Genomic DNA, 23873 nt, shown 5'->3' on the forward strand with positions numbered 1-23873 from the left:
CTGGCGCCAGGCTTAGCCTGATTCAGTTTAAGGTGGTGCACCGGGCGCATATGACAGGGGTGAGGATGAGTACGTTTTTTGGGGTAGAGGACAGGTGTGTGAGGTGCTCAGGGAGCCCAGCAAACCACGCCCATATGTTTTGGGCATGCCCGGCACTTACAGGATTTTGGAAAGGCTTCGCAATGGCTATGTCCAAGGTCTTGGATACTCGGGTAAAACCGAGCTGGGGGATAGCGATATTTGGGATATCGGACGATCCGTGAGTGCAGGAGTCGAAAGGGGCCGGAGTTCTGGCCTTTGCCTCCTTGGAAGCCCGGAGAAAGCTCTTGTTAATGTGGAGGGATGTGAAGCCCCCAAGCGTAGAGGCTTGGGTCAGTGACATGGTGGGATTTCTCAGGTTGGAGAGGATAAAGTTTGCCTTGCAAGGGTCCTTGCAGGGGTTCTCCAGGCGGTGGGAACCGTTCCTTGACTTTCTCGCGGAACGTTAGGTGGAGATCAGCAGCAGCAAACCGGGGGGGGGTTTTCATTGATAAAGGGCAGATACCCCACCTTGTTTTAAATGGTTAAGTTGCTTTCTGTTCTATTGCTATGTTTTCTTTTCATTGTTTTTCTTTTTGTAGTGGTTTGTAAAAATTATTGAAAAATTTTGAATAAAAACAAATTTAAAAAAAAGATACAGCAGACTTTGTTTTTTAAATTTAGTGTACCCAATTCATTTTTCCAATTAAGGCCCAATTTAGCGTGGCCAATCCACCTACCCTGCACATCTTAGGGTTGTGGTGGCGAAACCCACGCAAACACGGGGAGAATGTGCAAACTCCACACGGACAGTGACCCAGAGCCGGGCTCGAACCTGGGACCTCGGTGCCGTGAGGCTGCAGTGCTAACCACTGCGCCACCGTGCTGCCCTAAGATACAGCAGACTTAAGGAACTATACAGTCAACTCCTGTTCCTATTTTGTTTGTTTTAACAACAAAATAATCGGTTTATAGATGTTGTTTAAGGAATAAATATTGACTCAGGACAAACCAGGGGAAACCCCCCCCTGCTCTTCTTTAAAATAGTGCTGTGGGATCTTTTACACTCATTGGAGAGGATAGTCAGAACCTCAAATTGAATATCTCTTCCTCTTATTAAATCTCTTCATGGCCTTACCCCACCTTATTGTTGTATCTCTTCCAGTCCTGCAACACTAGAATATGGCACCATCCCTGCCCCCAATAATCATCCATTCCACTAACTGTTGCCGTCTGCATGTTCTCCCACCCTTTCTGCTCACTACTAGAACCTGGATCCCACACACTTAATGCCCTTCCTAACAACTCCACCTCTCTCTTCCTTTAATGGTCCTTTTTAAAACCTATGACTATTGCTTTATCTCAGCATCTATTTTATTCATGTTATGACTCTGTGAAGTGCCCTGGAATCATTTCTTTTTTAAACTATTTAAATAGCAGTTATCATTCTTCATTTCACCATGGGTGTCAATTTCTCAAATGTTAATTTCCCCAACACAAAGTAGCAATTCCTATCTGTATGTGGAAGTTTAACAGATCAGAGAGAATTTTGGTTAACAGTATAAAAAGGCTGCCAACCTTAAACATGGGTACAGAAAGCTGGTCAAATGAAGATGAGTTCTCTTCACTGGTTGGTGTATCAAGGTCCAAAGGACGATGTAGTGAAGATTTTGATGTTCTCTTGTTTGTTGGCTGTTTTACTGACCAGTTGGATACCTGCAATTGTGTCAGGTAATTTAGGTAACAAGACATCACAATCTGCTGACTTGATAGCTGTTTGCTATCTGCAGCCTTTTCTCCTTCGGCAGCGTATATATGACCAGTTGACTCATCTCCTTCAAGAGCTGATACAAAAGAAGCCTGAGAGGCATGAGCTTGAATAGGATAGTTTTTTAGCTCTTGGCTATCTCCACTAATGGAGTTATTTAATGGTCCCTCTACACTACAATAAATTGTACTCCTGCAATAGTCAACTGCTTGTGTACGACGCCTCTTCTTTCTTCCTGGGTAGGTTCCTGGACCTTCATCACTACTGACTGGATCAAAGTCCTCAGCTGCTGAAAAGTATGCCTCACTTTCAGCCACAGATATGGAGGAATCGACCGATCTGTACTGATGGAAAGTGTTAGAATCTGCTGATGGAGTAAAGGGGAAGGATCCAAAGCTCCTCCGCTGACGAGGGGAATCCAAAACATTCTCATCACTGCGGGACACTTCGCTGGTGAATTGTACACCCATTGCTGCAGGCTGCCGTTCACCAAAAATGGCTGCTGATAAACTTTTTGTACTCCCAAGCCGCGTGGAAGAGACAGAAGCTTGACGTTTCAAAGGTGAACGGACTAGAGTTCTGTCTTGATTATTAGGAGAAACTGGAGTGCTTCCTGAAACATCCATTGGACCACTAGAAAGAGAAAACACATGTTATTCACAAAATGCTTGTGTTTGCTTTTTTCACCAATTCCCTGACCAAAAAGGCTGGGAATCAGCCGATAATCAAGAAGTAAGTGAACAACAAGGCCCAATGTTTACAATTTTCTTCTTTGCCTTTATGAAGCAGGATAGTTTAGATCCTGTCTAATACCTATCCACCCGATGACAAGGATGGCGTGGGAAGCTTGCCATATCAGAAGCAGTATTCCATTATTTATGGCACAACACAATGGTATCCCAAATGTCCAGTACTTTACAATTTTTCAGCCTTGGAAAATTCAAATCTGTAATCCAGAGAGACTTGTTGTTTAGAATTAAAATAACTTACTTTCCAATAGTTTCCTCTGTGTTTGCACTTGAAACAGGAATATGCATCTGTAGAGTTCTGTCATCGGTATTGGAGGAAGGACTGTTTTTTTCACTTGCCAACAAAGGGAGTGCAGAAGTAGAACTACTGTTTTCTTCAGAGGAGGATGTTGAACTGTGAGATCGTAAAGGGACCTGCAAATTGTGGTACTGGTTCTTTTTCTCTGAATCAGTTCCCAGTGATCTAGAGTCCCATTCTTTTCTTTTTGTCCCATTTGGCTTACCTAAATGACCAGAATATAGGTATTATCAACACAAATAGTTTCTTCCAAAATGGAAGCAAAATATTTACAGATATTGGAAATCTGAAATGAAAACAGAAAATGTTGGAAATACATAGTAAGTCAGACAGCATCTGCAGAGAGAAAGAAACAGTTAACTTTTCAAGTTGATAAGTTTTCATCAGAAAGATGTCAACCTGAAATGTCAACTCTTTTACTCTGCGCCTCCACAGGAATTGTCTTACCTACTGATTAATTTCAGATTTTCTGATTAATTTCTTCTATTACGTGTCCATTTTCTGGTATTTAAACTTTAAATCACAAGGTAAATAAAAATCTCTCCTCTGAGAAATCATGAAAATTTGTAAAATGCAAATATGCAAACAGTTATAAAGCATTGTACTGCACAAGTTATATTAAATTGCATTAATTGAAGACAAAGTAAGGGAACTGAAGAGAAAGACAAATTGAACAAATATTACTGGAAATCATTTTAAAATCTCAGTTTTATGTAAGAAGTTACCATCTGCAGTCTTTGAAATATCCTTAGTGATAATCCATTCATTTGGATGCAGCAGTGACTGCCCATAGAACATTTCTGATTCTGTGATTACAGTAGAGAAGGCAGAACTAGTGGACGGAGTAATTTCATCCAGTTTGAAGAAGTCTAGTCCTGAGGCCATGCCTGCGTAGAACTTACAACCACTAAGGCAGCCACACTTGTTCTTGACTCGTTTATTTTTGACATCATCATCTGGCCAGAGAAACCACAGTCTGCATCAAAGAATGCACAATGTCAGTTGAAGTCAAAGAAACCATAATAGTAATCCACAATCAAATCATTAGATGTTCAACATGAAGTAAAGTGCAGCTTTCACCTTCAAAATACCCATGGTGAAATGTATGCAGGGAGAAAATGAGCACATTTGACTGTGTCGACCACTAGCTGAGCAATGTGTTAAATATTAACTAAACAAGCATCTTTAAACTCATTGCTGCAATACGGACATTACAATAAGGATGTGCGCGTTCATTTTGCTTCTTACCACATGCTGTATTCCTTCTACACTAACATTTACTTCTCTTTAACAGCTCTTCCAAAAGCCAACACAACATTACCAAGGACCTTTTAATACCAACTGGCCTTTTAATTTAATTTACTCTTTCCTTCAATTTCTGCCAGGATCTTGCCTGCTCAGAGGGATTACTTTTTTAAAAATTCGTTCTTGGGGTGTGTCCAGCGCTGGCTGGGCTAGCATTTATCTCCCAACCCCAAGTACCATTGAGAAGGTGGTGGTGAGCTGCCTTCTAGAACTGCTGCAGTCAATGTAGTGCAGATACACCCAAAGTGCTGTTAGGGAGTGAATTCCAGTATTTTCACCCAGCGAAAGCAGTCTATTTCAAGCAGTCCTGCAGTATCTGATCTTGTCCTCACCTGACATCCACGTGCACATTTCCATCAGATAACAAGTAGCAGCAACCATAGCTGATTTACTGCATCATCTCAAGTCCCAAGGCAATGTGACATCACTATTCACTCAGTGACTGAGATCAATTAACAGAACAATACCCAAGACCTTCCTGGTCCATATGGCTCAACTACTCTTTGCCATTTTTTTTTTACATATTCTCAGTTGGAGATTTTGCACGAATCCTTTGCAAACCAGATTTTTCCCTGCCATCCTTCTAGGGTGGTGTAAGAAGCACTTTGATGAGAAAACTAAAACTTTCTTCACTAAGATTAAACTGTAGGAGGGGCAGACAAAATATTACCGATGCTGGAAATCTGAAATAAACAGAAAATGCTCGAAAGACTCAACAGGTCTGGCAGCATCTGTGGAGAAAGAAACAGGTAATGGGCAGGATTTTATGTGTGTCCCCCTCCCTCCATCTGCCGCCACCGTCACTCCACTTCTGGAAAACAAATTGGGAAGCTAAGATGATTGGCTCCAGCGACCAAAACTATATTTCTTTGTGCTGGATATAATTCCAGCAGAGAAGTGTTTGCCCATAGCACAAGATGGCGCCGGAGCGAGGCGACTCTCTGCGAGCTCTCCCCAACAGATCCACTTTTTACTTAACTTATACTCGTTCTAATCTTTTAAAAATTAATTCTAAAACTAACATTATTACTAACCTCTCTCTTTTATCTTCTCTTGCAGGGTTGAACATCCTCCGAGGCCCTTGGAGACGTTTTGACCCGACCTGACCTGACCTCTGCGACCTGGAAGAAGATCGGGCCCAAAGCGGAAGGGGAGCCCCGCCCTAAATTTGGAGCCAACCCGGACCTCGGAGCTCCCAGCCCGGCCTAACTACCAACGCCAGCCCCCGGATCGCCTGGCTCAGTCCCCGGAACTCCCGATCCGACCCCCGACGGCAAGACCCGGCCCAACGTGACCCCGGATACATAAACAGCGCCCTGGTCCCCGCCAGCGCCCTGGACCCCGCCAGACACAACCACCTATCTTCCACAAGGGCTGACGTCTCCCACCGGATCCCAGGATCATCCAGCAGCAGCCGCCGACCGAGGAAGCGAGGGAAACATGGCGGTCTGCATGTTAGACTGAAGCAACGCGGTTTCAAGACCCCTCTCCCCAGCATACTCCTGTCAAACATCCAAGCGATCAAAAACAAGCTGGATGAACTTAACGCCAGACTTACCTCTCAGAGGGAAGTAAGAGACAGTTGTGTGCTCTGTTTCACAGAGACATGGCTCACCCCCGCCTCACCGGACTGTGCCATACAACCTGAAGGCTTCTCAATTCACCGGGCGGACCGCACGGCATCATCAGGCAAAGCGAAGGGTGGAGGGGTGTGCCTCCTCATCAACTCCTCCTGGTGCTTGGATGTGGCGACCCTGGCGACCTACTGCTCCCCAGACCTGGAATACCTGACCGTGAAGTGCCGCCCATACTATCTGCCATGTGAGTTCACTTCAGCCATTATCACAGCGGTCTACATCATACCCCAGGCAGAAGTGAGGAAGGCGCTGGACGAACTGTACACAGTTATAAACAACTACGAAACAGAACACCCTGAGGCCTTGTTCATCGTGGCCGGAGACTTCAAGAAGGCCAACCTCAAGAGTGTACTGCCAAAATTCCACCAGCACATCTCCTGTCCCACCAGAGGCAACAACACTCTTGACCACTGCAACTCAAAAATCAAGGGCGCCTACCGTTCCATTCCCCAACCGCACTTTGGGAAATCAGACCATAAGACGGTGCTCCTTCTCCCGGCATACAAGCAGAAATTCAAGCGGGAGAATCCAGCTAAGAAGGTTGTGCAGTGCTGGTCCGAGGAGACAGAAGAGCTCTTACGTGACTGCTTAGAGACAGTGGACTGGTCCATATTTAAGAACTCAGCGACCAACTTAAATGAGTATGCCACCACTGTCACAGACTTCATCAGCAAATGTGTGGACGACTGCGTGCCAAAGAAAGCAGTACGTGCGTTCCCCAACCGGAAACCATGGCTCAATCGCGAGATTGACTCCCTACTGAAGGACAGATCTGAGGCGTTCAAGGCAGATGACCCTGACCAAAAAAGAAATCCAGGTACGACCTCCGCAAAGCCATCCGAGATGCCAAGAGGGAATATCAAACCAAGCTAGAGTCACAGACTCTCGGCGGTTGTGGCAAAGACTAAACAACATAGCGGGCTACTAAGCGAAGCCGAGCAGTATCTCTGGCAGCAGCGCACCCCTCCCCGATGAACTCAATGCATTCTATGCTCGGTTCAAGCAGGTAACCAACAATCCGCTGTCAAGTGCCCCAGCAGCCCATAATTCACCCATACCCACCATCACAGCTTCCGAAGTCAGATCGGCCTTCCTGAAAGTGAACCCTCGGAAGGCGACTGGCCCGAACGGGATCCCTGGTCGTGCACTCGGAGTCTGCGCTGACCAGCTGGCAGAGGTATTCGCAGACATCTTTAACCTGTCCCTACTCCACTCCGAGGTCTCCACCTGCTTCAAGAAGACCGCCATCATACCGGTACCAAAGAAGAACCAGGCAACGTGCCTCAATGACTACCGTCCGGTGGCCCTGACTTCAGTCATAATGAAGTGCTTCGAGAGGTTGGTCATGAAGCGCATCACCTCCATACTCCCAAAACGCCTTGATCCACTGCAATTCGCGTATTGTTGCAACCGGTCCAGATAAGACGCCATTTCCCTGGCCCTACACTCATCCCTAGAGCATCTCGAAAACAAAGACTCCTACATCAGACTCCTATTTATAAACTACAGCTCCGCCTTCAACACCTTAATCGCCGCCAAGCTCATATCAAAGCTCCAAAACCTAGGACTTGGCTCGCCACTCTGCAACTGGATTCTTGATTTTCTGACCAACAGACCACAATCAGTAAGAATGAACAACAACACCTCCTCCACAATAGTCCTCAATACCGGGGCCCCGCAAGGCTGCGTACTTAGCCCCCGACTCTACTCCCTGTACACACACGACTGCGTGGCAAAACTTGGTTCCAACTCCATCTACAAGTTTGCTGACGATACGACCATAGTGGGCCGGATCTCGAATAACGACGAGTCAGAATACAGGAGGGAGATAGAGAACCTAGTGGAGTGGTGTAGCAACAACAACCTCTCCCTCAATGCCAGCAAAACTAAAGAGCTGGTCATTGACTTCAGGAAGCAAAGTACTGTACACACCCCTGTCAGCATCAACAGGGCCAAGGTGGAGATGGTTAGCAGTTTCAAATTCCTATGGGTGCACATCTCCAAAAATCGGTCCTGGTCCACCCACGTCGACGCTACCACCAAGAAAGCACAACAGCGCCTATACTTCCTCAGGAAACTAAGGAAATTTGGCATGTCCACATTAACCCTAACCAACTTTTATAGATGCACCATAGAAAGCATCCTATCTGGCTGCATCACAGCCTGGTACGGCAACTGCTCGGCCCAGGACCGTAAGAAACTTCAGAGAGTCGTGAACACCGCCCAGTCCATCACACGAACCTGCCTCTCAACCATTGACTCCATCTACACCTCCCGCTGCCTGGAGAAAGCGGGAAGCATAATCAAAGATCCCTCCCACCCGGCTTACTCACTCTTCCAACTTCTTCCATCGGGCAGGAGATACAGAAGTCTGAGAACACACACGAACAGATTCAAAATCAGCTTCTTCCCCACTGTCACCAGACTCCTAAATGACCCTCTTATGGACTGACCTCATTAACACTACACCCTGTATGCTTCATCCGATGCCAGTGCTTATGTAGTTACATTGTATATCTTGTGTTGCCCTATTATGTATTTTCTTTTCTTTTCTTTCCTTTTCTTCCCATGTACTTAATGATCTGTTGAGCTGCTCGCAGAAAAATACTTTTCATTGTATCTCGGTACACGTGACAATGAACAAATCCAATCCAATCCAATCCAATCCAATCCCATAATTCTCACAGACATCAATTTTACTAAGATCCTGTAGTGTCACACTTGGTCAACAGCTATCTTTATCTCAAGGACAGCAACTTCTTTTAAACAAGTTTGGACCAAGGCTATGATGGAAGTCAGGCGCGCTGATGGCCCTAGTAGAACCCATGAGTATCAGTGAACACACTGTTGCTGAGTAAGTGCTGCTTGTGAGCACTGCGCCAAACTGCTAAGTAAATGCTGCTTGTGGGCACTGCGCCAAACTTTCCATCATTTTAATGATAGCTGAGAGGAAGAGGTCTGTGGACAGTGTTTGGCTGGATTGAATTTGTTCTGCAGTAAAAGCAAAATAATGTAGATGCTGGACGTCTGAAACATAAACAGAAAGCGTGGGAAATGCTCCATAGATCTGGCTGCATCTGTGGAGAGAGACGCTTCATTGGAAGTTCTAAAAAGTGTAGAAACCAACTATTTTCTAATACACCTGATATGTAAAAGATAGCTATTTAGCGTAAATATTAAGCCCTAGTTTTAAATACCCATTTTAAATTAAGGATTTCAACACTCATAACCTCAGGTCATTTCAAAACATATAGCTTCAACAGAACAGAGACACAAAACAGCATGACACAGCATAATTCCATTATAGATTAAAACAGCACTTCTCCTGAGCTAACAAATACATTTACAAGACAGTTTGACACTATACTTGTGCTGTACCATTTATCAGATCAAGGACATAGCAACACCATAGCAACGCCATAGTAACATGAAGGCACCATTGTTCATAATGTGGATAACAACTAAGTCAGCAAAAGACCAGTTTAAGCTGGTCGCGTTAACAGCACAGAATCGCATTCCATAACATGCACAAGTATTCAAACATGAAACATTTAAAACTCATGTTGCACATTGAAGATTGACAGCTAACCGTCAAATCAAACTCACTTGATTCTAACTCAAACCAATTAGGATGACTTAGAGGTGTAGATAGATGAAAGACTGATATGATTTTGTATAACCGTAAGGGTCCGTATGGCCATCTTTATTTATGAATCATCTATACTTTGATCTAAACTATTCGCTGTCTCTATACTTTCACTTTTCCCCTCTTAATTCTTGAAGTAAATGCAAGCTGTTTTGCCGTAAGCAAGAAACCAGTTCTGCATTATTTTGTAAGTTAAATTGTGTACAAGTTGTTTCTCTTTAAGTCCTAGCCAGACTTATTAGAGAATAAGATTTAAGTGATTCTCAATTGTAATCAAATAGAGGCAATAAAGGGTTCTTATTTGCACCCGAGAAGTTTTAACTCAAATTTTTAGTGAGTTTTAGTGTCGCAAGTGCCACTAGATCCGCATGGTAGATCTCTTCTGCAGTAAAAGCAAAATAATGTAGATGTTGGACGTCTGAAACAGAAACAGAAAGCGTTGGAAATGCTCCATAGATCTGGCTGCATCTGTGGACAGAGACTCTTCATCGGAAGTTCCAAAAAGAGTCATATTGAACTCAAAATGTTAACACTTCTCTTTCCACAAATGAAATGTGGCATGTTGAGCTTTTAGAAACACACTGTTTTTATTTTGGATTTGTCCTGCTTTTTATAGAAAGAACATATTTGGAAAATGTTGCCCTGTCAGATAGATGGTAGAATTCTAATTGCAATCGAACAGCTTGGCTAGGTGTGTAGTTAGTTCTGGATAACATTTCAGCATTACAACAAGAATGTAGTCAGAGTCCATCACTTTGCTATATACAGTGCCTTCAGGCATATCCTGCTATCATGGTAAGTGAATCAAAAAGGCCGAGATGGATCAGCTACTTGGCACTTTTGGCTGAAGATTCTTGAACTCATGTATTGGGCTCGGCCATTATGCAGGATGGGGACGTTTGTGGAGCTTCCTCCTCCAGTTAGTTAAATGTCCAACAGACTGGTTGTGGTAGAACTGTAGACCTCTGATATGTTCCATTGGTTCTGAAATCAGTTAGCTCAGTTTAATGCAAGCTGCTTCCGCTATTCAGCATGCTTGTAGACTGTATTTGTCATCCTTTGCTAACTCCAATCCCAGATGCAGGGCAGGCCCACAAGAAGTGGTCACACAGTGATATCCAATTTAGTGGGAGATGCCCTGAGAGTTTTCAGCATTGACTTCATACTCCCATGATGTCTCATGCCAGCAGGTCCAACATAGGCATTCACTTGGTGCAAAGTTCATAACAATATGGAATTGTGCAGCTTATTTCATCTTGATCAGAGCCAGTTATCATCTGGATTCCATATCTTTTGCGTGCCCATAATTGTCAGTCATTTTGGAATCCGGAAATAAAAAGTTTCCATATAAAGAATACTGTTGAGTAATAAGCTAGGAAATTATTCTTTCTTTGACTAAATTGGTTTAAAACAATGTTTGACCCAGACCAATATTCTTATTGCTGCTGATGTCAATTATTTGAACTGATTGCATTTCACACACTAGATTAGGAACAATAAGGCAGATCGATACCTTCATATTTTATACAGAAGAGCAGAGTTTGGAGTGTGTTATGATTAAGGAACTCATCCAGATATGGGAATATCATATTCCATGATTCCTTTCTGGATTATCTCAATCTCGACTTGGAATGGTTAACACTGCCGTCTCACGGTGCCAAGGACTCAGGTTTGATCCCGGCCCCAGGTCACTGTCCATGTGGAGTTTTCACATGCTCCCCGTGACTGCATGGTCTCACCACACAACCCAAAGATGTGCACGGTAGGTGGATTGTCCAAGCTAAATTGCCTCTTAATTGGAAAAAAAAATATTTTTTTAAAATCTTGACTGAGAGCACATTTTAACTGTGCTTTCCCTTTAAAGAACAGCAAATTTACAATTTCCCTTTTTGTTCTTGGCAGGATATTGCGCCAGATAATTACAGCTAGTTGCTCCATTTGGTGCAATAAGATAATTAGATAAGATGGAACATTTTAATATAATCAAGCCATAATTGTATTGGGATTTATTTCACTGTCTGGAACAGAAGATGATCATGAACCTTAACTTTCCCAGTGTGGCAATCTCCGGTGGACTGCCAGTCTCAACAGACTTACCTTGGCTAGGATTCCAAACCCATTCATGGGACCTCCCCAGAGGACTCCCCCAGCGCATCCCCTAAATGCATTGCTGGGGAGCCAGGAGGTTATGAGCCCATATCATCTACTTACAAAAACAGGTATTTAGTACCTTTTAGTTCGGTTGTCATGAGCTTCCAAGAATTGCCTTTGCACTTCATGTTTTGCAGGATGGTCTGCAGCCAAAGCGACATCTGCTGTGATTAATCCAAAATTAACTGAACCAGCTTCTAGCCAACATGATCGACGGAGCACGGTGGGTTGAATTCCAAGCCTACAGTTTTCAAATTGTTCAATATATTGCCTCAGCTGAACATCTTGTATGACAGCACTTACTCCTTCTCCAACTGCTTGGTTATGAAGGTTACAAGCTGCAATGCGAATGGCCCCTATCTGGAAAATAAACTTAGTTAGAAACTAAAGCCATCTGTTCAAGAACCAGATCAAATTATCATGAATAAACATTACAAAATGATTTATTCTGTTATATCTGCAGCGCATCTAAATAAATACGCTCCGTGAGCATTTCTTTTCAACATTTAGAAGTCTCAACATTTGTCAAATGTGTCCTCTGCAGCTTTTATGAGAAAACCAAAAGCCCCTGGGCACTTGTAATACTAGTTACAGGGTCACAGTAAAAAATCTCAATTCCATGTATCATTGGTGCAAAACCAGAATTTTGCATTCATTTCATTTCTATGATCACAGCTTTGCCAGAAAGATATTTTTAAATGACAAACAAATAGTTTGGAGCAGTGACAATGAGAAGCGGGTCATACAGCTACTAAAAGTTGATGGCAGAAAATCAAAAGCAGAGCCAAGTAACCCCCACAACCAGTCAGGGATGACGGGTGATGAGAAGATACAAAAACAAGGAAAGAAAATAAACCAGACTGTCAGAGAATTAATCACTTAATAATAATCCATTATATAATAAGAATGCTGATTGGTGTGTGACAATCCATTTTGAAATACGTGTCCCTATGTCAGATTCTCCATGCAAAAAAAAAAATTAGATATCAACACCACCCTGGTGATACTGAGAATTGCCAATTTCCATTTTAAATGTATACTGGTAAAGTTGGATATGCTTTAATATTGTGCAATTAGCCTCATCTGATATTCAAATACACCACCTTCACCAGCTGTGACAGCCAGGTACCTACTGGTGTGCCACCTGAGCTCCAAATGCTTTCAGCCCAACTAATCATATTTGTAATTGTATTTTTGTTTCTCATTTCAATTTCATATACCAGCATGTATTTCTCTTTGGTTTGAATGAAAATCAAATGAAAACGATTACCTTTATACTGGCTGCACAACCATGTTCTACAACAAAAAGATCTGCTCCATCAACTGCGACCCGAGTCATAGTGTATTTCAGTTCATCTGCTCGCTGACAAGGCCCAGGCAAACTTTTCAGCTGCAGATATTGAAAAGAAAACAGAAATAAACATATGCAGATAAATATTGCAAATATACGCAATAAGAAATTAAGTGTTTAGACAAAATTGATAATTTTTCTAACTTTTTAAAATTCATTTCATGGGATGTGGGCATCACTGGTTAGGCCAGCATTTATTGCCCATCCCTAGTTGCCTTTCAGAAGGTGGCGGTGAGTTACCTTCTTGAATCGCTGCATCCCCAAGGTGTAGGTACAGTTAATTTGCTTTCTCCATTAACTCCTTTATCTGCCAACCTGAAATATTATTTTGTATGCTCAGTTGACTTTGAAAAGTTTGTCATATCAGTCTAAAATCATGGTTGTTTTCTGTCCTCTCTCTTCTCTGTTTGTAATGCAATCACTGCAGACCGTATAGAACACCTTTTAGAATTTAGCAGTTCAATCAACAGGTGATAATGGTGTCTATGAAGTATTAGACCAGGGCATCAAACTTAGTTTACATGGAGGTCATGATCTAATGTTTTGGCACTTAGCATAGGCCACATACAGCAGAGGTTACTTATGGACACTGGGTTAAAAATCAGTATGCTTCTGCCTGGGGTTTTTGGGTGCAGAACAGGTGCAATGTTAAGAATTTTCTGGTATGAGATCATGCAAATACGCTGTGCTGGTGGCATGGCAACGATTATATTTCTGCAATATCCCGCACGCGACCTATGGGGTGGGAATGCTGGCCATCCCCATGCTCCTTGCTGAGTACGAGCTCCCCCGCTAGGGGTGGGGTACCTTAATTACCCAGTGTATGTAAGGTCGGCCAGTAAGGCACCGACCAAGCAGGAACCCAGCAGGGGGTCTACCAGGAAGAGTATGTACATATCGTTTGTGAATAAAGCTTTGTTCTTAATTTTACTCGATGTGGATTCCCCGTGTCCTTACTAAACTGGCGACGAGGAGTAAACTGGTTTGCTGTCAACGCTGCGACCTACTCAACTGAGCCACCTCCCTGATTTTCTGGACCCAGGTTTGGATTTCTTTGATTCGCCATGCCTTTGTTTGGGCGGTGAGATGCATTTGACGCTAGTGTTGCAAGACTAGAACCAATATACTGAACAAATGCGTCATTTCTACCAGGTCAACAATGTCACAAAGAATGAGCGCCAGACAGTCATACTGTGGCCTGCAAACGTTCGGGGTGATCTGGAGTCTCTCGTACCCACAGACACCAGATACACAAATATTCGATCAGCTCATGAAATGAAATGAAAATGAAAATCGCTTATTGTCACAAGTAGGCTTCAATGAAGTTACTGTGAAAAGCCCCTAGTCGCCACATGCCGGCACCTGTTCGGGGAGGCTGTTACGGGAATTGAACCGTGCTGCTGGCCTGCCTTGGTCTGCTTTCAAAACCAGGGATTTAGCCCTGTGCTAAACAGCCCCTGATGCTTTTGCAACACTTTAACCCAACCCCATCGATAATCGTTCAAAGATATCGGTTTAATACGACGGAGAGGACCACCAATGTGTCCGTCATCGAGTATGTGTCTCGGCTATGGAAGAGCTTTGCGAGTATGGAACTGTTTTATCCAATATGTTTCGCAATCGCTTGGTCTGCGGTATCAATAATATGGAAACTCAGAAAAAGCTTTTGGGTGAAGTCTCCCTAACTCCCTGTCCCAAGAAAGCACGGCACACCCATCCAAGAGATGGAGCTGACTGCTTTGGGGCATCACCCCTCACGTGTATCCCCACGACCCAGATCAAATGCCGCTGTGACTCTGTTTCTGGGCAAAGAACCAGCCGCTGCGACGTCCCCAGACTCAGACGATTCCAGCTTGTGTGGTAGACGGCGGTCTAGGTGTACCAGCTAGCAGCAGGAAGGCCAGAGCTTCAGGCACCCCGGTTGAGGTAGGCATCAGCCTGGCATTGAGGCCTTGCATTTGGATGACCCAGAAGTGGCAGAGAATGAGGCAGAGATGCCTCAGCTGAACTGTTTGATATTGGCCTGTGTGTGGCCCCTAATCGCGTTCCGATATAGGTAAATGGTCATATGCCCAAATGGAGCTCGATATGGGAACGGGCGTTTCTGTGGTGGCGCATGCACTTTTGATCTTATCAAACAAGGAGTGCATGCTTTAACTTTGGTTGACACAGTGGATCGTTTGGCCTAATACAGGGGAGCAGCTGAATATTGTGGAGTCCACCCTTGCTCCAGTGGTTTATGGGCACCAGTCGTGCCCTCCCCTCATTGTTGTGCATGGAAATGGCCCTAGCCTGTAGGGCCGCGATTGGTTACACCAGCTGCAGTTGGATTGGCAGCATATCCTTAAAGTGGAATCTGGCGGTTTGTGGATGGTACTGAGCAAATTCCAAGAAGTTTGCCATCCTAGTTTGGGTACCATTTAAGAGGCCATGGCTAAAATCCAGGTGGATACGGAAGCCCAGACTCTGGTATTCTTAAGCCCACCTGGTTCCCTCTGTTATAGTGGAGAAGGTTGAAATGGAACCGATTGGGCGGCGCTTGTGGTCCCAGTCATGATGCCGTATATGACAGTCCACCTCTGCGGAGACTATAAATCGACAGTGAACACGGCTTCAAGCTTAGACTGTTACCCTTCACCTCACATTGAAGATTTGGCCAGTGGCTGTACATTCACAAAACTGGACATGAGTAACGCTGATCTATAGCTGGAGCTCGATGAATCCACACAGAAGTACGTCACAATTAATACGCAGAAGGGGCTCTGAGTACACCCAAGCTTCCATTTGGAGTCTCTTCGACGAGCGCAGTCTTTCAGTGCATCATGGAGAACATCCTGCGTGGATTATCGCTTGTTGTTGTTCACTTGGACCACAGGGGCCATGGAACAAGAACATTTGTAGAACCTCAAAGTGGTGCTGAAGCGGCTTTCCGAATACGGGGTCCGCCTGCGCTGCACAAAGTGCGTGTTTCACGCAAAAGAAGAAGTGGTATTTGGGATATCGGGTGGACCGAGATAGCCTACATGCAGTCACCAAGAAGGTATGGGTGATCAAAATAGCCCCTGCTCAAAGAGACACCATGCAACTTCGCTCTTTTCTTGGATTCGTGAGTTATTATGGGTGCTTTATTCTGAATTTGGCTACCACCCTCGTCCCCTCCACTTGCTTTTGAAAAAACGTCAGCCTTGGGCTTGGGGCATGGTTCAGGGTAACAAGGTGAAGTGGTGTTGTCTTCTTCAGGTGTGTTGGCACATTTTGACTCCTCAAAACCATTGTTTATCACGTGCGATGCTTCATCGTATGGCATTGGGGCAGTTTTGTCCCATCGAATGGACGTCAGCCATGACTGTTCGATCACTTTTGCCTCCCAGGCGCAGGCTGCGGCCAAAAGAAAATATGCCCAGATCGGGAAAGAATGCCCGGCGGTCGGATTTGGTGTCAAGTGATTTCATCAATACTTCTATGGACGTCATTTTTTTTATCTTCACCGAACACAAGCCATTGCTAGGCCTATTCTGTGAAGATAAGGCGTTCACGCCAACAGCGTCTGCAAGGTTTCAGAGTTGGGCTGTGTTATTGGCTGCTTGCCACCCAGAGACCCAGACAATGCATGCTGATGCGTTGAGCCGTCTTTTCCTGCAGATCAAATCCGTGAAGTCTCCCTATGGCGGCCAAATGTATTGCGGTCCTAAATTTTATGGACTCCATGACTGGGCACAAACAACCCTGTACTAGCCAAGGTGCATCATCTTTTTTTTTTTTTATTCGCTCATGGGACGTGGGTGTCGCAGGCCATGCCAGCATTTATTGCCCAACCCTAATTGCCCTTGAGGGGGCAGTTGAGAGTCAAACCACATTGCTGTGGGTCTGGAGTCACATGTTGGCCAGACCAGGTAAGGACGACAGATTTCTTTCCCTAAAGGACATTAGTGAACCAAATTGTTTTTTACGACATTATCATTAGATTTTAAATCCACATTTCATTGAATTCATGTTTCACCATCTGCAGTGGCAAGGTATGAACCTGGGTCCCCAGAACATTACTCTGGGTCTCTGGTTTACTAATCCAGTGACAATACCACTACATCACCGCCTCTGGTGCTATATGGTGGGCAGCATCGGCAGCTATCAGGGGAGTTGAAGGCTTTCTCCTCAGAATTGCCGGAGTTGACTGTGGATGACGGTATTCTCCTGTGGGGCACCATGGTTGCTGTCCCGGCGAAGGGACAAGCTGTCGTGCTGAAGACCTTTCACAATGGACATCCCGGAGTGTCTAAAATGAAGATGCTGGTGAGAAGCTAAAGGCCAGGTTTGGACACGGATATTGCAATGTGTCCCAGCAGTGCCCCATCTGTCAAGAGCACCGGAGGTTCCTCGCGGCACCCCTACATCCTTTGGAGTGGCCAAGGCACACTTGGGCCTGCGTGCACACCGATTTTGCCAGTCCCTTCTTGGGTTTGATGTTTCTCGTCCTGGTGGACGCCCACTCAAAGTGGTTGGAGGTCCACAGATTAGCATCGATCATCTCCCGGGTGGCCATCGAACGATTGCGCATTTCTTTTTCCATCCACCGAATCCCAGAGGTACTCGCGACCGATAAGGGGCTTCTTTCACGAGTGAAGAGTTTGTCGTTTTTGTGAAGAGCAATGGGATTCATCATGTCCACACGTCCCATACCATCTGGCATTGAATAGTTTAGCAGAAAGGGCCATGCAGATAATAAATGGGGGCTCAAGAAACAGACATCCGGCTAGGTGGACACAAGACTGGCAAGATTTTTATTCTCATATAGGACTACGCCACACGCAGCAACTGGGGTAGACCCGCTGAGATGTTAATGGGTCGCAGGTTTCGTACATGACTGAATTTAATTTTACTGGACATCAGCACAAAGGTGTGTTGCAACCAAGATTTTCTAAGGGCGTTGCCCAGTTTGACATTGACCATTTCGCCGCTTCACATGTGACGACGCAGTGTTCGTTCGTAACTTCAATGATGGTGCTCGCTGGCTCTCTGGGATTGCCATCCGTCAAATGGAATCAGTCTCTGACCTAGTTCAGGTCCGGGGGAAATTAATGAAATGACACCTGGATCACATTCACTCACGGAGACTGCTTCCTCGAAAATGCCTCGAAAGAAGCCTGCCCTGGATCCTCTGGCTCCATTGCCGAACCAGCCTGCTGTGGCGACTCCAGTCTCTGTCGACGCTGGCATGCTCTTCCGACACCAACATGGAGATGCCCGGACCGCTGAGATCTCGGAGACCGACTCCGTAGTTCAGTTGCCTCCTGACAATTGTCCACCATGTCGCTCCTGTTGCAGAGGGCATTCACCGTCGCTGTATACACCGACTGATCTGGCTCATCAGCTCCATGAGGACTTACCGGAGCTGAAGAGACTCCAACGTCCTCCGCCTGTTCCTCCTCCAACTCATCGCTCGTCGTGGGGGTCTTTGAACTTTAGGGGGGATATAATATCCTGCATGGGACCTATGGGGTGGGAATGCTGGTTTTCTCCATGCTCTTGCATAGTACAAGCTCTCCCACTAGGGGCAGGGTATCTCAATTACCCAGTGTATACAAGGTGAGTCTGTAAGGCACCGACCAAGTAGGAACCCGGTAAGGGTCTACCGTGAAGTGTGTATATATATATATATATATATATATTGTTTTTAAATAAAACTTGGTTATTTTTACTTGGGGTTGACTCCCCTTGTCCTTCTTAAAATTTCTTCTGTAATTTAGGAATACCAGGCAGTTGCTTAAAATCAGCATTGCATTAACTTAAGTATACAAAGAGTCCCGTGCTTCTTTCAAGAACCTCCTGAAAAGTGTGAAAAACTAAATGGAGTAGGCGCAATGCAAGCTCTGACTAGTTTTAGTGTTATAGAGGCCTAATCACAATCTCAGTCTCGACTCAATATCCATCGCCTCCACCACTAGAGTACCTTGGTTACAATGATAATAATATAATAATAATAATCACTTATTGTCACAAGTAGGCTTCAATGAAGTTACTGTGAAAATCCCCTAGTCGCCACATTCCGGCACCTGTTCAGGGAGGCCCTGTACGGGAATTGAACCCGCGCTGCTGGCGTTGTTCTGCATTACAAGTCAGCTATTTAGCCCACTGTGCTAAACCAGCCTCAATATGGTTACAATATGGACCATCAACAGAATGCGCTTCACCAACTGGTCAAGTTTACTTCAACACAATCTCTAGGCCCTGTAACATCTACCGCAAAGAAAATTAGCGGCACAGTGGTTAGCACTGTTCTCTCACTGCTCCAGGGACCCGAGTTCAATTCCAACCTCAGGTGACTGTCTGATGAAGTTTGCACTTTCTCCCCGTGGGGAGGCTCGGGCTTAGATGGAGTGCTCTTTCAAGGGCCGGTGTAGACTCGATGGGACAAATGGTCTCCTGCACTGTAAATTCTATGAATCATTGGAACACAAGAATCCTTCTGGAAAGCACTACTTATGAGTCAAATTTCTGAAATACTTATCACTATTATAGAGGCACAGTCACTTCCTCAGTGTAAGTGGGGTGAGCAATGTCTGTCGTGTTGGGTGTTCTGGTTCACAAACAAGCCAACAATGCTGAAGTGGTGTAACGCTATTTTATTAACTGTTCAACTATGCTAACATACTGTAAACGTGGGTATAAGCAATACCAGCTTAACTGTGGACCCTTTCCTATCACCAGCTATGGTGAGGCACTCAGCACATGGTGAATGTCTGTGATGCAGGCTGTGAGCTCTGTGCTCTGAGCTGGCTGCTGCTAGAATGAGCGGGAACTCTCCTGTTCCCTGTCTTTATAGTGCTCGTGCTCTCAGTGGTGATTGACTGCGGTGTTATGTATGCTGGTTGGTCCTACTGCATGTCCATCAGTGTGTGTATGTGATTGCACCATAATGTACTGATGTATATTATGACAAGCAATAAATGTAATTTTGCCATTGTAAAGACAGCCCTTGCACAGAAATAAACAAAGGTGTTCTTCCGGGTGCGGCTATGCAGAGCTAGGTCGCATATTCGGCAGCTCCTGCTTGGAACGGACTTTTGGGCTCTTTTACAGGGCCCCCACGGCATTTGTTTGACATTTCCCGGTGTGGGAAGAAGGCGGCAATATTCCCCCGACAGTGTCCCCTAGGAAGGGTATGTCTCTTGGTTGCCAGACACACGCAGAAACAGTGAAAGATTTGGCTGCAACTACAGGATAAACAGGGCCTCTTCCAGCATGCAGGCGGGGGAAGGGCAAGCTTAAAGCTGCAAGCTGACCTGAGGGCCTGTATCAAAGGTGAATTCTAGCAGCAGAGGGAACAACTGTGAAAAGACCTCATCAAGGCCACTGAAGGGACTTCCGGTTGCGGTGATGCCTAGCTAGCCGCACGCTTCGGCGGCTCCAGCTCCGACGGACCTTCGGGCTCTTTTAAGAGCCCCAACGGGGAATTTTTCGACAACGCAACCCGGTGTGGGGCGTGTGAGAAGGGAGTCCCCCCCAAACGAAGGAGGAAAAAACCGGCGGCGGCGGCTGCAGCGCGAGGAATCGTCGACCAAAGACTCAGAAAGAGAGAAGTACAAGATGGCGGCGGAGAAAGCGCAGGCGACATGGGGGCCTGAGCATGAAATTGTGAGACGGTGCGTGGAGCTGCTGAAGAGGGAGGTGCTGACCCCGTTGCTACAGGCAATTGAGGGGCTCAAGGAGACATTAAAGACCCAGGAGACAGAGCTCCGTGTGGTGGAGCAGAAGGTGACAGATATTGAGGACGAGATCCTGGGCCTGGCGGTTAAGACACAGACGCACGAGGCACTTCATAAAAAGTGTACTGAAAGGATCGAAGCCCTAGAAAATGGAGCGCGAAGGAAGAACCTTCGGATACTGGGTCTCCCTGAGGGTGTGGAAGGAGTGGACTGTGGAGCGTACGCAAGTACGATGCTGAGCTCACTGATGGGTGCTGAGGCCCCTACGGGCCCCTTGGAGGTGGAGTGGGCAAATCGGATTCCGGCGAGAAGACCAAAAGCGGGAGAACCACCCAGGGCGATAATCGTGCGATTTTACCGCCTTAAGGATAGAGAAGAGGTCCTGAGATGGGCTAAAAAGGTGCGGAGTAGCAGATGGGAGAATGCAGTGGTACGGGTATACCAGGATTGGAGTGCGGAGGTGGCGAGAAGGAGGGCGAGCTTCAACCGAGCCAAAGAGGTGTTGCATAAAAGGAAGGTGAAGTTCGGGATGCTGCAGCCGGCAAGACTATGGGTCACGTATCAGGAGAGACACCATTATTTCGAGACGGCGGAGGAAGCATGGACCTTCATCAAAGAAGAGAAATTGGATCGGAACTGAGGGACTGATGCTGCAGGAAATGTTATTGTTAATGTTACGGTGGAAGTTAATTGAGAAGTAAACAGGGAAGGGGGGAGACATTGGGGAAATGTGGGCGCCGGTGAGGCGGGAAAGACGGGACATAGTTGGAGAATGGGGAAGGGGAGGGGGAGGGGAAAGGGAGCTGCGCCATATGAGGCGGGTCAGGTAAAGGGATGTTCCCGCACCAGAAAGAATAAGGCGGGAAGACAGGCGCAAGGCGGATGGGAGTTCCCCACATGGGGGGGGTCGAGGAGTGAGCAGGAGTAGCCGGGGTCAGTTGAAGTTAGCTGACTTACGGAAGTAATATGGGGGGAGCAATCAAGCTAGAAAGAGATCTAGCGGGGAGGGGAGGAGGGAGGGAGAAGGGGGGGGGGGGACAACTGGGTTGCTGCTGCGGAAATCCAAAAGGAAATGGCTAAAGAGTGGGTGGGCGGGGATGGTGTGCGACGCTGGGGGAGCGAGCGGGAGCGCGGAGGCGGGATATGGGACTGGCCTAGAGAAGGTAATGGCTAGTCGACACGGGAGGGGGGCAGGTAGCCCCCTAGTGAGGCTGATCACGTGGAACGTGAGAGGCCTGAACGGACCGATAAAAAGGGCCCGAGTGCTCGCGCATTTGAAAGGACTAAGGGCAGACGTGGTTATGCTCCAAGAGACGCACCTAAAGGTGGCGGACCAAGTTAGGCTAAGGAAAGGATGGGTGGGACAGGTGTTCCACTCAGGACTGGACGCAAAGAATAGAGGGGTGGCCATTTTGGTGGGGAAACAGGTCGCATTTGAAGCAAAGAACATCGTAGCAGATAGCGGAGGTAGATATGTAATGGTGAGTGGCAGGCTGGAGGGAATGGAGGTCGTGTTGGTTAACGTGTATGCCCCAAACTGGGACGATGCGGGATTTATGAGACGGATGCTGGGGCGTATACCGGACCTGGAGGTAGGAAACTTGATTTTAGGAGGGGACTTTAATACGGTGCTGGACCCGGGGCTAGATAGATCCAGCTCAAGGACCGGAAGAAGGCCGGCAGCGGCCAAGGTACTTAAGGGGTTTATGGACCAAATGGGGGGAGTGGATCCATGGCGATTTCTTAGACCTAGGGCTAGGGAGTATTCCTTCTTCTCCCATGTCCATAAAGTGTACTCCCGGATAGATTTTTTTGTTTTGGGAAGGTCGTTGATCTCTAGGGTGGAAGAAGCTGAGTACTCAGCCATAGCGGTTTCGGATCATGCCCCACATTGGGTGGACCTGGAATTAGGAGAGGAAAGGGAGCAGAGAACACTCTGGCGATTAGATGTGGGACTGATGGCGGATGAGGGAGTGTGTGCAAGAGTGCGGGGGTGTATTGAGAGATACCTGGAGGTCAATGACGACGGCGAGGTCCCTGTGGGAGTGGTATGGGAAGCACTAAAAGCGGTGGTCAGAGGAGAGCTGATCTCCATTGGGGCCCACAAAAGGAAAACAGAGGCCAAGGAAAGGGAAAGATTACTGGGGGAGATTTTAAGGGTGGATAGGGAATTTGCAGAGACCCCGGAGGAGGAATTGTACAGGGAGAGGAGACGACTCCAGACGGAATTTGACCTTCTGACCACCAGAAAGGCGGAGGTACTGTGGAGGAAGGCACAGGGGAGGAGGTATGAATATGGGGAAAAGGCGAGTCGCCTGTTGGCTCATCAATTGCGAAAGAGGGCAGCAGCGAGGGAAATAGGAGGAATTAGAGACGAAAGGGGAGACACGGTGCGAAGGGCAGGAAAGATAAATGAGGTGTTCAAGACCTTCTATGAGGAACTGTATAGGTCTCAACCCCCAGAGGGAGAGGAGGGGATGCGGCAGTTCCTGGACCAATTGAGGTTCCCGAAAGTGGAGGAGCGGGGGGTGGTAGGCCTGGGGGCACCGATTGGGGTGGACGAGGTTATTAAGGGACTGGGAAGCATGCAAGCAGGGAAGGCCCCAGGACCAGACGGGTTCTCGGTGGAGTATTACAGAAAATATGTGGACTTGTTGGCCCCGTTGATGGTGAGGACGTTCAATGAGGCCAGGAAAGGGGGGACTCTACCCCCGACGATGTCGGAGGCGACGATATCGTTAATTTTGAAGAGGGATAAAGATCCGTTGCAGTGCGGGTCCTATAGACCCATTTCATTGTTGAACGTGGACGCCAAATTGTTGGCAAAGGTACTGGCATCGAGGATAGAGGACTGTGTCCCGGGGGTGGTGCACGAAGACCAGACAGGGTTCGTAAAAGGGAGACAACTGAATGTTAACGTGCGACGACTATTAGGGGTGATAATGATGCCCCCAGTGGAGGGGGAGGCAGAGATAGTGGCGGCAATGGACGCAGAGAAGGCATTTGATAGGGTGGAGTGGGAGTATTTATGGGAAGTGTTAAGGAGGTTTGGGTTTGGGAACGGGTTTATTAGCTGGGTTAGACTTCTTTATGGGGCTCCAACGGCAAGCGTAGTTACAGGTCGACATAGATCGGAGTATTTCCGACTATATAGGGGAACAAGACAGGGATGCCCGCTGTCTCCATTGTTGTTCGCGTTGGCAATTGAACCTCTGGCCATGGCGTTGAGAGACTCCAGGAAATGGAG

The 23873-nt window shown here is 46.4% G+C and overlaps 1 protein-coding gene across 10 annotated transcripts in view; it reads right to left on the minus strand.

Moving 5' to 3' along the window:
* kiaa1109 (KIAA1109 ortholog) overlaps positions 1-23873 on the minus strand; it is a 626997-nt gene that overhangs the window by 337473 nt on the left and 265651 nt on the right. For all 10 annotated transcript variants that reach the window (XM_072495716.1, XM_072495713.1, XM_072495719.1 and 7 more), the window contains exons 25-29: positions 12843-12962; positions 11652-11932; positions 3559-3809; positions 2777-3038; positions 1597-2419 (exon numbers count right to left, since the gene is read on the minus strand). In XM_072495716.1, coding sequence (XP_072351817.1) covers positions 1597-2419; positions 2777-3038; positions 3559-3809; positions 11652-11932; positions 12843-12962 — 1737 coding nt within the window. The remainder of the gene's footprint in view (positions 1-1596; positions 2420-2776; positions 3039-3558; positions 3810-11651; positions 11933-12842; positions 12963-23873) is intronic.

The sequence above is a fragment of the Scyliorhinus torazame genome, chromosome 3 (genome assembly GCF_047496885.1).
Source record: "Scyliorhinus torazame isolate Kashiwa2021f chromosome 3, sScyTor2.1, whole genome shotgun sequence".
NCBI classification, from domain to species: Eukaryota; Metazoa; Chordata; class Chondrichthyes; order Carcharhiniformes; family Scyliorhinidae; genus Scyliorhinus; species Scyliorhinus torazame.